At 39.8% G+C, this 14,241-nt stretch overlaps 1 protein-coding gene across 14 annotated transcripts in view; it reads left to right on the forward strand.

Moving 5' to 3' along the window:
- Positions 1 to 13,883, forward strand: part of phldb1a (pleckstrin homology-like domain, family B, member 1a) — a 99,844-nt gene extending 85,961 nt beyond the window's left edge. For 13 of the 14 annotated variants that reach the window (XM_046314224.1, XM_046314275.1, XM_046314303.1 and 10 more), the window contains 6 exons: positions 3,853 to 4,000; positions 4,544 to 4,697; positions 4,954 to 5,100; positions 5,849 to 6,068; positions 10,865 to 10,950; positions 11,516 to 13,883. In XM_046314224.1, the coding sequence (XP_046170180.1) occupies positions 3,853 to 4,000; positions 4,544 to 4,697; positions 4,954 to 5,100; positions 5,849 to 6,068; positions 10,865 to 10,950; positions 11,516 to 11,656 (896 nt within the window). In that variant the 3' untranslated portion in view covers positions 11,657 to 13,883. The remainder of the gene's footprint in view (positions 1 to 3,852; positions 4,001 to 4,543; positions 4,698 to 4,953; positions 5,101 to 5,848; positions 6,069 to 10,864; positions 10,951 to 11,515) is intronic. The other variant, XM_046314242.1, reaches the window with a different exon arrangement.
- Positions 13,884 to 14,241: the final 358 nt, after the last annotated feature.

A 14,241-nucleotide genomic window follows, 5' to 3' on the forward strand; every position in this document is an offset into this window, starting at 1 on the left:
TGTTAGTCAGATGTCTGTGGAACTTATTCAGTTTATGTCTCAGTTTTTGAATCTTGTTATGTTCATACAAATTTTTACACATGTTACGTTTGCTGAAAATAAACGCAGTTGACAGTGAGAGGACGTTTCTTTTTTTGTTGAGTTTACTAGTACACATCACTGCTTCTCCCACTTCTACAGTATAATTCCCTCATAGCCAAAAGACCATGGACGTTACCGTACCTCTGAGACTAGAACCAAAACTATGATGTTGTTGGAGAAAAGATCAACTGTAGGGGGAAACTGTTGGGAAATTGTTTGATGAATTGCATGTATACAGCAGGATTCATTTGTAATAGACCTGGGTCTCAATATGACTCCCTGTTGAAATAAAGTTTAAGTAAAATACATGCAAAACCAGATAAAATGCCTCATATAGTAGAATGCTGCACTTAAAAGGGTGCCTTTGTTCTTCACTTAAATTGTTCTTACATTGTGGTTTCACAGAGTCCCTCCCACCTAACTCTGAACCTTCCCCAGTTGTAGACAGTCCAACAGGTAGTGGGTATTTGCTTCCTCGTGGCGCCTATGTGCTAGAAACAATGTATGTTTTTTTTGTATTCGAGCCTATAACACAGAATTCAGACCAGCTATGACTATGATGCGAAAATATAGCCCTCCAAAATGTCTGGATCAATGATATGGCATCAACAGAGCCATACAGTGCATCCAGAAAGTATTCAGACCACTTTACTTTTTCCACATTTTGTTACGTTACAGACTTATTATAAAATATATAAACTATTTTTTTCCCCTCATTAATCTACACACAATACCACATAACGACAAAGTGAAAACAGGATTTTAGAATGCTTGCCTATGTAATAACAATAAAAAACAGAAATACCTTATTTACACCCTTTGCTATGAGACTCAAAATTGAGCTCAGGTGCATCCTGTTTCCAATGATCATCCTTGCGATGTTTCTACAACTGGATTGGAGTCCACCTGTGGTAAATTCAATTGATTGGAGATGATTTGGAAAGGCACACATCTGTCTCTATAAGGTCCCACAGTTGACAGTCCATGTCAGGACAAAAACCAAGCCATGAGGTCGAAGGAATTGTCTGTAGAGTTCCGAGACAGGATTGTACATCCAGGCACAGGTCTGGGGACGGGTACCAAAACATTTCTGCAGCATTGAAGGTCCCCAAGAACAGATCCCCAAGAAGGTCCCCAAGAACAGAGTGGCCTTCATTCTAAAATCATTCTAAAATTGAAGAAGTTTGGAACCACCAATACTCTTCCTAGAGCTGGCCGACCGGCCAAACTGAACAATCGGGGAGAAGACCCTTGGTCAGGGAGGTGACCAAGAACCTGATGATCACTCTGACAGAGCTCCAGAGTTCCTCTGTGGAGATTATTGTCCTTCTGGAAGGTTCTCCCATCTCTGCAGCACTCCACCAATCAGGCATTTATGGTAGAGTGGCCAGACGGAAGCCACACCTCAGTAAAAGGCACATTTTGCTTTGTCAGTACGTGGTATTGTGTGTCGATTGATGAGGAAAAACAACAATTTAATACATTTTAGAATAAGGCTATAACGTAACAAAATGTAGAAAAAGTCAAGGGGTCTGAATACATTCCGAATGCACTGTATATCATTGAGTGTTAGCATTCTAGCTAAATGCTGCATCCAATGCACTGTAGATAGAAGAATGATATAGATGTAAATAGTTCCTCTGCTAAATATCTGTCTGAGTATTTCATGCTTTCTCAGCTGATGCTGCTGTTAATATGTACTTTACAGATAGTTATTTCAGAGTTGCCCAGATGCTTGGCATGTGTAGGTGCTCTTGACAATGTTCCAGACCTTAGTTAAAATGAAGCAAAGTAATAGCTTAATGCACTGTTGCAAATCTGAAAAAGAAGCAGATTATTTATTGTACTCCATCTGATTCAACACAATACACATCAGTTACCACAGCAAGTGAAATCACTGCAACACTTAACAAAGAGCTGCAGTCAGTTTCAGAATGGGTGGCTAGAAATAAGTTAGTCTTAAATATATAAAAAAAACTGAAAATCATAGTATTTGGGACAAATCATTCACTAAACCCTAAACCTCAACTAAAACGTGTAATTAATAATGTGGACATTTTGCAAGTTGAGTGTAACCATGGATTGTACATTGTCATGGTCAAAACATATTGATGCAACTGTAGCTAAGATGTGGACAAGTTTGTCCATAATAAAGGACTGCTCTGCCTTCTTAACAATGCTATCAACAAGGCAGGTCCTACACGCCGTAGTTTTGTCGCACCTGGACTTACTGTCCAGTCATGTGGTCAGGTGCCACAAAGAGGCATTTAGGAAAATGACAATTGTCAATCTCTCCTGGCTCAAAGTAGAGGAGAGAGTGACTTTATCACTACTTGTATCTGTGAGAAGTATTGACATGTTGAATGCACCAAGCTCTCTGTTTAAACCACTAGCACACAGCTCAGACACCCATGCCTACCCCACAAGACATGCCACCAAAGATCTATTCACAGTCCCCAAGTCCAGAACAGACTATGGGAGGTGCACAGTACTACATAGAGCCAAGACTACATGGAACTCTATTCCACATCAGGTAATTGATGTAAGCAGTAGAATAATATATATTTTTTTCAACAAGTAAAAATATACCTTATGGAATTAACGGGGACTGTGAAGAGACAGTCACAGACACACACATGCACACACGATAACATATGCATTATACAAACACGTCCACATGGATTTTGTGTTGTAGATTTGTGGTAATCGAGTTGTGGTCTGAGGGCACACACTTAATGTGTTGTGAAATGTAATGTTTTTACTATTATATGTTATTTATTTTTTAAATTATTTTCTATACACTACCGTTCAAAAGATAGTGTTCACTTAGAAATGTCCTTGTTTTTGAAAGAAGAGCAAATTTTTGTCCATTAAAATAACATCAAATTGATCAGAAATACAGTGTAGACATTGTTAATGTTGTAAATAACTACTGTAGCCGGAAACGGCTGATTTGTTATGGAATATCTACATAGGCGTACAGAGGCCCATTATCAGCATCCATCAATCCTCTGTTACAATGGCATGTTGTGTTAGCTAATCCAAGTTTATTATTTTAAAAGGGTAATTGATCATTAGAAAACCCTTTTGGAATTATGTTAGCAGAGCTGAAAACTATTGTTCTGATTAAAGAAGCAATAAAACTGTCCTTCTTTAGACTAGTTGAGTATCTGGAGCATCAGCATTTGTGGGTTCATCAGTTTATACTTGTTCTGAGAAATGAAGGCTATTCCATGTGAGGAACTGCCTAGAAACTGAAGTTCACGTACAATGCTGTGTACTACTCCCTTCACAGAACAGCGCAAACTCTCTCTAATCAGAATAGAACGAGGAGTGGGAAGCCCCGGTGCACAACTGAGCAAGAGGACATTAAGTACATTATAGTGTCTAGTTTGAGAAACAGACACCTCACAATTCCTCAACTGGCAGCTTCATTAAATAGTTCCCGCAAAACAACAGTCTCAACGTCAACAGTAAAGAGGCGACTCAAGCCCACAGGATGCTGGCCTTCTAGGCAGAGTTGCAAAGAGACTGGCCAATAAAAATAAAATATTAAGATGGGCAGAAGAACACAAACACTGGACAGAGGAACTCTGCCTTGAAGGCCAGCATCCTAGAGTAGCCTCTTCACTGTTGACATTTTTACAAATATCCTGGCCTCTGTCAGGTCTAAACAATGGCCTGCTATGACATCTCAGTACCACTGGGTGGTGCTTGCGCTGCAGACATTAGATAACCATTTCACTGTCCTGTTTTCACCTCCTCCCACAGGCCCTTCTCCCATGGTCCACCACTCCATCCTGCACCACCAGACACCCCCCTCAGGGGACCCGCAGTACGACACCCTCAGCCTGGAGAGCTCTGACAGCGTCGAGACCTCCGTCTCCACTGGCAACAACTCTGCCTGTTCTCCAGAAAGGTGAGAGACGAGAAGGGGAGAGACGGGGATACCACGGCAACTCAGTCTGTTTCCATGGGAACACTCAAATCTGCCCTCTCTGTGTCCCTGACGATGAGGGGTCACTGTGTTCACTTTTGTTCCCCTTGACAACATGTTTTGTTACACGTCTGTTCCCTTGACAACAAGTTTCACTCTAGCTTGTTGCTATGCCAACCCACTCAAGCGGTAGACAAGGAGAACCTCACCTGTTTGAGTTGTTTATGGAGTTCCCCCGGGGGAAGATACTACAGTAGAAACTGTTTCATATATAACTGAGGCAGATATAATAGCAGTTCCATAGTGTTGTACAAAAGCTTCTTGAATGTTATTCACAGAGGAGTGCTACTCTGGTAACTGGTTCTGCTTTGGAGCTTTGTTGTTTGTAGAATGTTGGATTTGGAGTCATGTTTTTATTTACTTCTCATTCCCAGTGCAGTACTGTAGTAAACATCTAATTTGAGATTCACCCCCCCCCCCCCTCCCTGTGTAGTAGTAACATAACATCTCTCTTTCTCCATGTAGTGGCAGTGGGCTTGAGGCCCTGAGGATCGAGGAGATGGAGAAGATGTTGAAGGAGGCTCAGGAGGAGAAAGCCAGGCTGGTGGAGAGCAGAGTGTGTACAAACAACATGTCTCCCACCAACACCAATGGAGCATATAACCTACAGATAATTATGGCAAATGGAGATTCTTTCTACTACAGTGCAACTGAATTTTAGTTGTCTCAACACCCTTATTCTCTTCTATGTGTCTCACTCTCAATCATTAACCCTTATTTCCCCTGACCCTACCATTCACCTTGTTATTGTTTACGTCCTGCACTCTACTAACATGTCTATACTTCCTGTCTCTCTCATCTCTATTACTCCACTCTCCCTTCCTCCATTCTTCTCTCCATCTGTTCTCCTCTCCTTTCCTCCCGCCCGTCCCCAGGAGAGGGAGGTGCAGGCGCGGAGGCAGATGTTGGAGGAGGAGCGGAGGAGGCGCGAGGAGGCCGAGAGGAGGTTGCAGGACGAGACGACCCACAGGCAGAGACTGGTGGAGGAGGAGGTGAAGATGAGAGAGAAGCACTTCTCTCAGGTTAGTGTAACAACGCAGCAGGAGAGGAGGACAGGATGGGGGGAGGGAGGATGGAGAAAGAGGGGGGTGGAGAGAATGAAAGACAAGAAATGGGGAGTGAGGGTGGGAAGATCAAACGGTGAGTGAAGAGAGAAAACAAAAAGAGAGGGAGGGGAATGGAGAGTTTGAAGGAAGAAGAGAGAGAAAAAGACAGAGGGAGAGAAGGGAGAGAGTGCAAGAGAGAGAGAGAGGGTTCACTCTAAGGTATGATATATATCACGAGTGCTTTTAGTTGATTGGATTTAATTGTCTATATTTTCTGCCATGAACAATGAAACTAAACAAACATCCTCTGGGCTGATGAAGGTGCACCTGGTGTGCCTAGTTAAGTAATACTTATATTATCATACATATTAAGTCTCCCCACTACACTGCTGCCTCAGCAAGTGCAGTATATGGATGGAACTTTCATTCACACGGGGATAGACATAAAAATAGAATTACTAAAAGGGACATAGCCGAGCCTCAGACCACTACAGTTGAAATAGAATACTCATGGGCACACTCAACATGGCCGTCGGTCCACCCATCACAAACCATTTCTTTGAACGGAATATCCATACTAGTCATTCTAATTTTATGGTGAAGCCTCTTTGTGGAGTGTGTGTTAGTGTGTCTGGGGGGGTTTGGATTAAGGAAACAGACACATGTAAGTGTCTCTATGATAATAAAGTAATGTTCTTCACCTCCCTGTCTGTCCTCTTCCCAGGCCCGCCCCATGACACGCTACCTACCCATCAGGAAGGAGGAATTTGACTTGCGTTCGCACGTGGAGTCATCGGGTCACAACGTAGATACCTGTCCCTACGTCATCCTCTCAGAGAAGATGTGCAAGGGACACCTGGTCAAGATGGGTGGCAAGATCAAGTCGTGGAAGAAACGCTGGTTTGTCTTCGACCGCCTCAAGAGGAACTTCTCCTACTATGCTGGTGAGGAAGGAAGCCATTCCTTAATTAGTAATCACAACATTTATTTCTATGAACCACATAGGAAAGAGGCAATGGCCTAACCACTCTATTAGTGGGTTAATGACAGATTTCTGTTATGTAGCCCTGAAGATAAGATATGGCACCCTATTATATATATGGTGTGGTTTGCCCACTTCTGCCCTATTCTCCGAATCTCCACTCCTCTCTCTCTTTCTCCCTCTCTCGGATCACTTCCGCCTAGCCTTTTCACCCCCTCACTCCTGACGATGATGATGGTGATGAAATAAGCTGCAATACTTTCTGGTGCTGTGCATTTCTAAGGGAGGCAAAGAGGCTAGGCTAGCTCCTGGCTGGCTTGGTCGTGACTAACAGAACCAAACTCACAACATCTTCAAAAACATTTATCTCATTACGAAGCAGATTTGGCTAATCAAAAAAGGCAAGATGGTGAAAGAGAGAAAGTGGGATGGGTTTCAAAGGATTTGGTTTTTAATTGTTGTCAGCTATTGGTCTGCTTTCTTTGTTTTCCATGTACACTAAAGTGCCTCGCTGGCTGAATATGGATAAATAAATAAATAAATAAATAAATAAATAAATAAATAAATAAATAAATAAATAAATAAATAAATAAATAAATAAATATATATATATATATATATATATATATATATATATATATATATATATATATATATATATATATATATATATATATATATATACACACACACACAGTCCCGGTCAAAAGTTTGGACACACCTACTAATTCAAGGGTTTTTCTTTATTTTTACTATTTTCTACATTGTAGAATAATAGTGAAGGCATTAAAACTATGAAATAACACACATGGAATCATGTATTAACCAAAAAAGTTTTAAACAAATATATACAGTATATATTTGAGATTCTTCAAAGTAGCCACCCTTTGCATTGAGGACAGCTTTGCACACTTTTAGAATGATCTCAATCAGCTACATGAGGTGTGCCTTGTTAAAAGTTAATTTGTGGAATTTCTTTACTTCTTAATGCATTTGAGCCAATCAGGTGTGTTGTGACAAGGTAGGGGTGGTACACAGAAGATAGCCCTTTTTGGTAAAAGACCAAGTCCATATTGTGGCAAGAACAGCTCAAATAAGGAAACAGTCCATCATTACTTTAAGACATGAAGGTCAGTTAATCCTGATATTTTCAAGAACTTTGAAAGTTTCTTCAAGTGCAGTCGCAAAAAACATCAAGCACTATGAAGAAACTGTCTCTCATGAGGACTGCCACAGGAAAGGAAGACCCAGTTATCTCTGCTGCAGAGGATAAGTTCATTAGAGTTACCAGCCTCAGAAATTGCAGCCCAAATAAATGCTTCACAGAGTTCAAGTAACAGACACATCTCAACATCAACTGTTCAGAGGAGAATGTGTGAATCAGGCCTTCATAATAGACTTGCTGCAAAGTAACAACCACTAAAAGGCACCAATAAGAAGAGGAGACTTGCTTGGACCAAGAAACACGAGCGATGGACATTAGACCAGTGGAAATCTGTCCTTTGGTTTCATTTGAGTCCAAATTTGAGATTTTTGGTTCCAACCGCTGTGTCTTTGTGAGAGGCAGAGTAGGTGAATGGATGATCTCCGCATGTGTGATTCCAACCGGGAAGCATGGAGGAGGGTGTGATGGTGTGGGTTGCTTTGCTGACACTCTCAGTGATTTATTTAGAATTCAAGGCACACTTAACCAGCATGGCTACCACAGCATTTTGCAGTTATACGCCATCCCATCTTGTTTGCACTTAGTGGGACTATCATTTGTTTTTCAACAGGACAATGACCCCACACACCTCCAGGTTGTGTAGGGGCTATTTGACCAAGAAGGAGAGTGATGGAGTGCTGCATCAAATGACCTGGCTTCCACAATCACCCGGCCTCAACCCAATTGAGATGGTTTGGGATGATTTGGACCGCAGAGTGAAGGAAACGCAGCCAACAAGTGCTCAGCATATGTGGGAACCCCTTCAAGAATGTTGGAAAAGTATTCCAGGTGAAGCTGGTTGAGAGAATGCCAAGAGTGTACAAGGCGGTCATCAAAGCAAAGGGTGGCTACTTTGATTATATGAAATTATATTTTGATTTGTTTAACTTCTTGACGCTACCCATCCCTTAACCTGTTGCGACGAGCAATCCTGTATCCGGGATAGTAATTATAGCCTCAAGCTCATTACCATAACGCAACGTTAACTATTCATGAATTCGCAAATGAAATGAAATAAATATATTGGCTCTCAAGCTTAGCCTTTCGTTAACAACACTGTCATCTCAGATTTTCAAAATATTCTTTTCAACCATAGCAAAACAAGCATCTGTGTAAGAGTATTGATAGCTAGCATAGCATTAAGCCTAGCATTCAGCAGGCAACATTTTCACAAAAACAAGAAAGCATTCAAATAAAATAATTTACCTTTGAAGAACTTTGGATGTTTTCAATGAGGAGACTCTCAGTTAGATAGCAAATGTTCAGTTTTTCCAAAAAGATTATTTGTGTAGGAGAAATTGCTCCGTTTTGTTCATCACGTTTGACTGAGAAAACCCCCCGAAAATTCAGTCATCAAAACGCCGAACCTTTTTCCAAATTAACTCAGTAATATCGACAGAATCATGGTAAACGTTGTTTAGAATCACATATCTATTCGATGATAAGTCATTCGTGGCAGTTCTGTTTCTCCTCTGAATCAAATGGGAAAATACATGCAGCTGGAGATTACGCACCAATTTCGACGGAGGACACCAGGCGGACACCTGGTAAATGTAGTCTCTCATGGTCAATCTTCCAATGATATGCCTACAAATATGTCTCAATGCTGCAGACACCTTGGGGAAACGACAGAAAGTGTAGGCTCGTTCCTGGCGCATTCACAGCCATATAAGGAGACACTGGAACACAGCGCCTCAAAAATCTGGCTCACTTCCTGTTTGAAGTTTCATCTTGGTTTTGCCTGTAGCATTAGTTCTGTGGCACTCACAGACAATATCTTTGCAGTTTTGGAAACATCAGTGTTTTCATTCCAAAGCTGTCAATTATATGCATTGTCAAGCATCTTTTCGTGACAAAATAGCTTGTTTAAAATGGGAACGTTTTTTTATCCATAAATTAAAAGAGTGCCCCCTATATCAAAGAAGTTAAGCAGTACAATTGTCATCAGCAACCACTGTCAAATAATATTAGTCAAAAAATATAATATACAGTCAAATAATATTACAAAAAATATTGATATTCATGAAATATCAAAACAAATATCAAAACACAGTTTAGCCTTTTGTTAATCCCCCTGTCGTCTCAGATTTTGAAATTATGCTTTACAGCGAAAGCAATCCAAGCGTTTGTGTACATTTATCGATCGCATGACAAAACATTAAGTACACTTAGCATCAGGTAGCTTGGTCACGAAAATCAGAAAAGCAATCAAATTAATCGTTTACCTTTGATGATCTTCGGATGTTTTCACTCACGAGACTCCCAGTTACACAAAAAAAATCATTTTGTTCCATAAAGATTATTTTTACATCCAAAATACCTCCATTTGTTTGTCGCGTTATGTTCAGAAATCCACAGGAAAGAGCGGTCATGACAACGCAGACGAAAATTCCAAATAATATCCGTAATGTCCACAGAAACATGGCAAACGTTTTTTATAATCAATCCTCAGGTTGTTTAAAATATATAATCTTGTTCAGTAGGAGAGGGAAAGGAAATGGCTGTCCGAACTCTGTTGCGCGAGCAAAACTCATGTGACCACCTGACGCGATGTTATCTCTCTGGCTCATTTTTCAAAAATAAAATCCTGAAACTATGTTTGAAGACTGTTGACACCTTGACCAAGCGTTAGGAAAAGGAATCTGGTTGATATCCCTTTAAATGGAGCAATGGGAGGCTATGGAACATGGAGTTTTCAAAATTAGAAGCCACTTCCTCGTTAGATTTTTCTCAGGGTTTCGCCTGCAATATCAGTTCTGTTATACTCACAGACAATATTTTGACAGTTTTGGAAACTTTAGAGTGCTTTCTATCCTAATCTGTCAAATTCATGCATATTCTATCATCTGGTCCTGAGAAATAGGTAGTTTACTTTGGGAACGTTATTTTTCCAAACGTAAAAAGAGGTTCAAGAGGTTAAATTTTTTTTGGTTACTACATGATTCGATATATGTTATTTCATAGTTTTGATGTCTTCACTATTATTCTACAATGTAGAAAATAGTCCAAATAAAGAGTAAGTGTGTGTAAACTTTTGACTGGTACTGTATATAAAAATCCGTATTTTGCCACACAGGAGGGAGAATTAATTATTAACTCCAATATCAGTTTGGCTCTATTAAACTCAGTTATCTTTATTAAGGGCATTTTTAGACAGTTCCACATCCATCCTAAGACTTATTTTAAGTATATTTATTAATTCATTTGCAGTTTATATTTTGGACTGCACTTGACCATTGAGTATGTAGGAAAATCAAAAACAGAACATTTAGAAATTCTTGTTGAATTCCAATTCAATACAGTACAATGAAAAATAGGGTAGATTCACAAAGTAGCCGGCTACAATATCTTCATTTCACGATTTCTTATGTTTGTTTTTGCCTTGAAGCAGCAAGAAAGCTTGACACAATTAAATTCAGTGTTATTTTGTCTGAGTTCATACTGAAACCGAAAGGCCTGTTATTGCATCAGTATAAGACTATGAAATACTGTGATTCTCCCTTCTCTCCTCTGAGACAACTTAAAACACTGTTTTTTTTCTCTTATTCTCTCAGATAAGCATGAGTCCAAGCTGAAAGGACTGATCTACTTTCAGGCTATAGAGGAAGTATACTACGATCACCTGCGCAGTGCCACTAAGGTACAGAACCCTTCACTCTATCCGCTACAGCTCAATACTCAATACATTGTCATTACATTCTTCAGTCATCTTTCTGAGATAGTTCTGAATGTATTTTGAATGTCTGATCACTTTTTTACTAGTTAATGTACAGATTTTGTTTTGTTTTATTGCAATATTAATATTTGGTTTGAAATTGATTATAAATACTTTAAAGGTAATTAACAAGAATGTGGAATTTTTGCAAAGAATGCAAAGAATGCTCTTGTTATTTACTGGAGATATATGTGAATTTTCAAATCACAGAAGAGTGTGTGTAAGAGCTCTCGACAAAGAGAGAGCTGCAGTAATGAACTTATTTGTCAACTAAATTTATTAATATTCAAAGACAAGTTACCAATTATATTCTTAGTAATTTTGTGATAATTAACACACTGTCAAATAACGTTGAATTGATGGTGCAATTTATTTTTACAGAGTGACTGTGAGTGTTCACAATATACTCTTTTCCACAAAGTATTTTTCACCTTTATAATACTTTATTTTATTTTCCTTCCCCTCTCCCTCTCCCTTTCTCTCTCTCCAGAGCCCCAACCCGTCGCTGACCTTCTGTGTGAAGACTCACGACCGGCTCTACTTTATGGTGGCCCCATCTCCAGAGGCCATGAGGATCTGGATGGACGTCATAGTAACCGGGGCGGAGGGATACACACAGTTCATGACCTGAGGGACTGAGCTCTCCGGGTGACAGACCTTCCAACCGGGTTGTGTTTGTTAGGGCATGTAATGGAAAAACATTTTTAAACCATTTGCAACAGAAAACAAAAATGTTAGTTTATTTTTGGACAAGTCCTAGTAGTTCCTCTATGTTTCAGTCCTCCTTCTTCCGTTTGGTGCCTAATGAACATGACCCAGGAGAGAGAGAGACCATGGGCTTGCTGCTCCCAGATTTCTGTCTGCAGCGCTGCACTCCACTACTGCTGTTCTTTGAGTCCTTGTTTATTTGGCCTTTATTTAACTGTGCAAGTCAGTTAATAAGAACAAATTATTTTTTCAATGACTGGCTAGGAACAGTGGGTTAACTGCCTTGTTCAGGGGAAGAACGACAGATTTGTACTTTGTCAGCTTGGGGATTCGATCTTGCAGCCTTTCGGTTACTAGTCCAACGCTCCAACCACTAGGCCTACCTGCCACCCCTGTACCTTTCAGACGTATAGATTTCTGTAACTCACATGGATAGGACTCACATGGATTGGATGCAAAGTTATCCAATATACAGGTAACTGCATAAATTAAAGGAAACACTTGAGAAATTTGTGATAATTAAGCAATTAACATCCCATCATGCTTAGGGTCTTGTACAGTATAAAAATGCCTGGTTGCCGATTATTTTGCTATGTTGGCTAGAATAGGAGATCTCAGTGACTTTGAAAGAGGGCTCTGAAAGGAGCACTGCCTTCCGAGGGGCACAGCAGTCTAAGGCACTAGGTGTGTCACTACAGATCCTGGTTCGATTCCAGGCTGTGTCGCAGCCGGCTGCGACCGGATGACCCAGCGTCATGGTTCAGCGTTGTCTGGGTTAGGGGAGGGTTGGGCTGGCCGGGATGTCCTTGTCCCTTGTCTCTCTAGCAACTCCTGTGGTGGGCTGGGCGCATGCAGTGCGACTTGGCGGGGTCGTGTTTTGGAGGATGCACAGCTCTCGACTTTCGCCTCTCCGAGTCCGTACGGGAGTTGCAGCGATGGGACAAGACTGTAACTACCAATTGGATACCATGAAATTGGGGGGAAAAATAAAGAAGCATATGGGGTTTAGAGGCTGTGTGTGTGTGTGTGTAAGTCGCTCTGGATAAGACCGTCTGCTCAATGACTAAAATGTATATATATATCTCAGTCACCAGATCTCAACCCAATTGAACACTTATGGGAGATTCTGGATCGGCGCCTGAGACAGCGTTTTCCACCACCATCAACAAAACACCAAGTGATGGAATTTCTCGTGGAAGAATGGTGTTGCATCCCTCCAATAGAGTTCTAGACACTTGTAGAATATATGCCAAGGTGCATTAAAGCTGTTCTGGCGGCTCGTGGTGACCCAATGCCCTATTAAGACTCTTTATGTTGGCGTCTCCTTTATTTTGGCAGTTACCTGTAGCTTTCCAGAGGTAGCCCTGGGTCTCAGACCAGTAAAGATCATAAAGGAAGAAAGGTTTTACATACGATACTTAAAGGGATGTGTTTTTACTCACTCTGTTTATTATAATAGTCAGTTTAAGGGCTCTATTCAATCCGTATCGCAGAAGTTCAGCATTACAGGGTGATTGAAATGTAAAGGCAATGTTCCTGCATTAGCGGAGACTACATTCATGGTAAACATGTCGGCTTAGTCTGAAATTACTTTTACATTTCTAACGCTTCAGCGACACAGATTGAATAGAGCCCCTAAGCGCTGTATTTGTATTATAGAATTTTAGCCAGACTAGCTAAATGAGAGTTTATACTACCTGACTGTCTCTGGATCTATAAAGGAAACTTTATAAAGACAATATGAAAATTTGTAAAGGATCATTTCCCTTTTTTGTTGCCAAATGTGTTTAACAGAGTGTATGTGCTACTATATTGCCTCTGAAAATAATTCCTATTTTATTGAATTTGTCTAATATTTGATTAACTATAAGTCATCATATTAATGGCATATTATTTAGATTTCACTCATTCTGATGAAATCTAAATCCTTGTGCCAGCTATTGTATGCTTTATGTATGTTTGGTCAGACTGTCAGAAAAATTGTATTAGTTTTTTTTATATTATTTTAAAGACTTTTCATATGGAAAATAACATAACACAAAGCACACCAACATTTAAAACCAGTCTTCTACACCGCGAACAGGGCGGTACTGACAGTGTTGACACTTTCTCCACATAAACACTTTTAAATAAAATTTGCAAATGCATAATTACCAATTGTGTAATCTTAATTTTGTCACTGACAAATCAGGCAGCTAGAATAGTGAATCAATGTGAACTAAATAGATACAACAAAGTTCAATAGTTACTTTGTACCTTTGCGGATGTGAATGCCATACAAGGCCTTGTTGTTTAAGCAGACATAGCTTATTCCAGGCAGTTCTCCAAAGAAAAGCTAATTTATTTCCTTTTTGTATTTTTTATGAAAAGAAACTACAACAGTGAATTAACAGTTTATTTATTTAAAAATAATAATAATAAAAAACATATTCAATATTTTTTAATTTTTTAACATGACAACTATTCTGGATGGCATTTATAGGTGAAGGTGCACTTTAAGAAGATCAT

This window comes from Oncorhynchus gorbuscha, linkage group LG02 (genome assembly GCF_021184085.1).
Source record: "Oncorhynchus gorbuscha isolate QuinsamMale2020 ecotype Even-year linkage group LG02, OgorEven_v1.0, whole genome shotgun sequence".
NCBI lineage: Eukaryota > Metazoa > Chordata > Actinopteri > Salmoniformes > Salmonidae > Oncorhynchus > Oncorhynchus gorbuscha.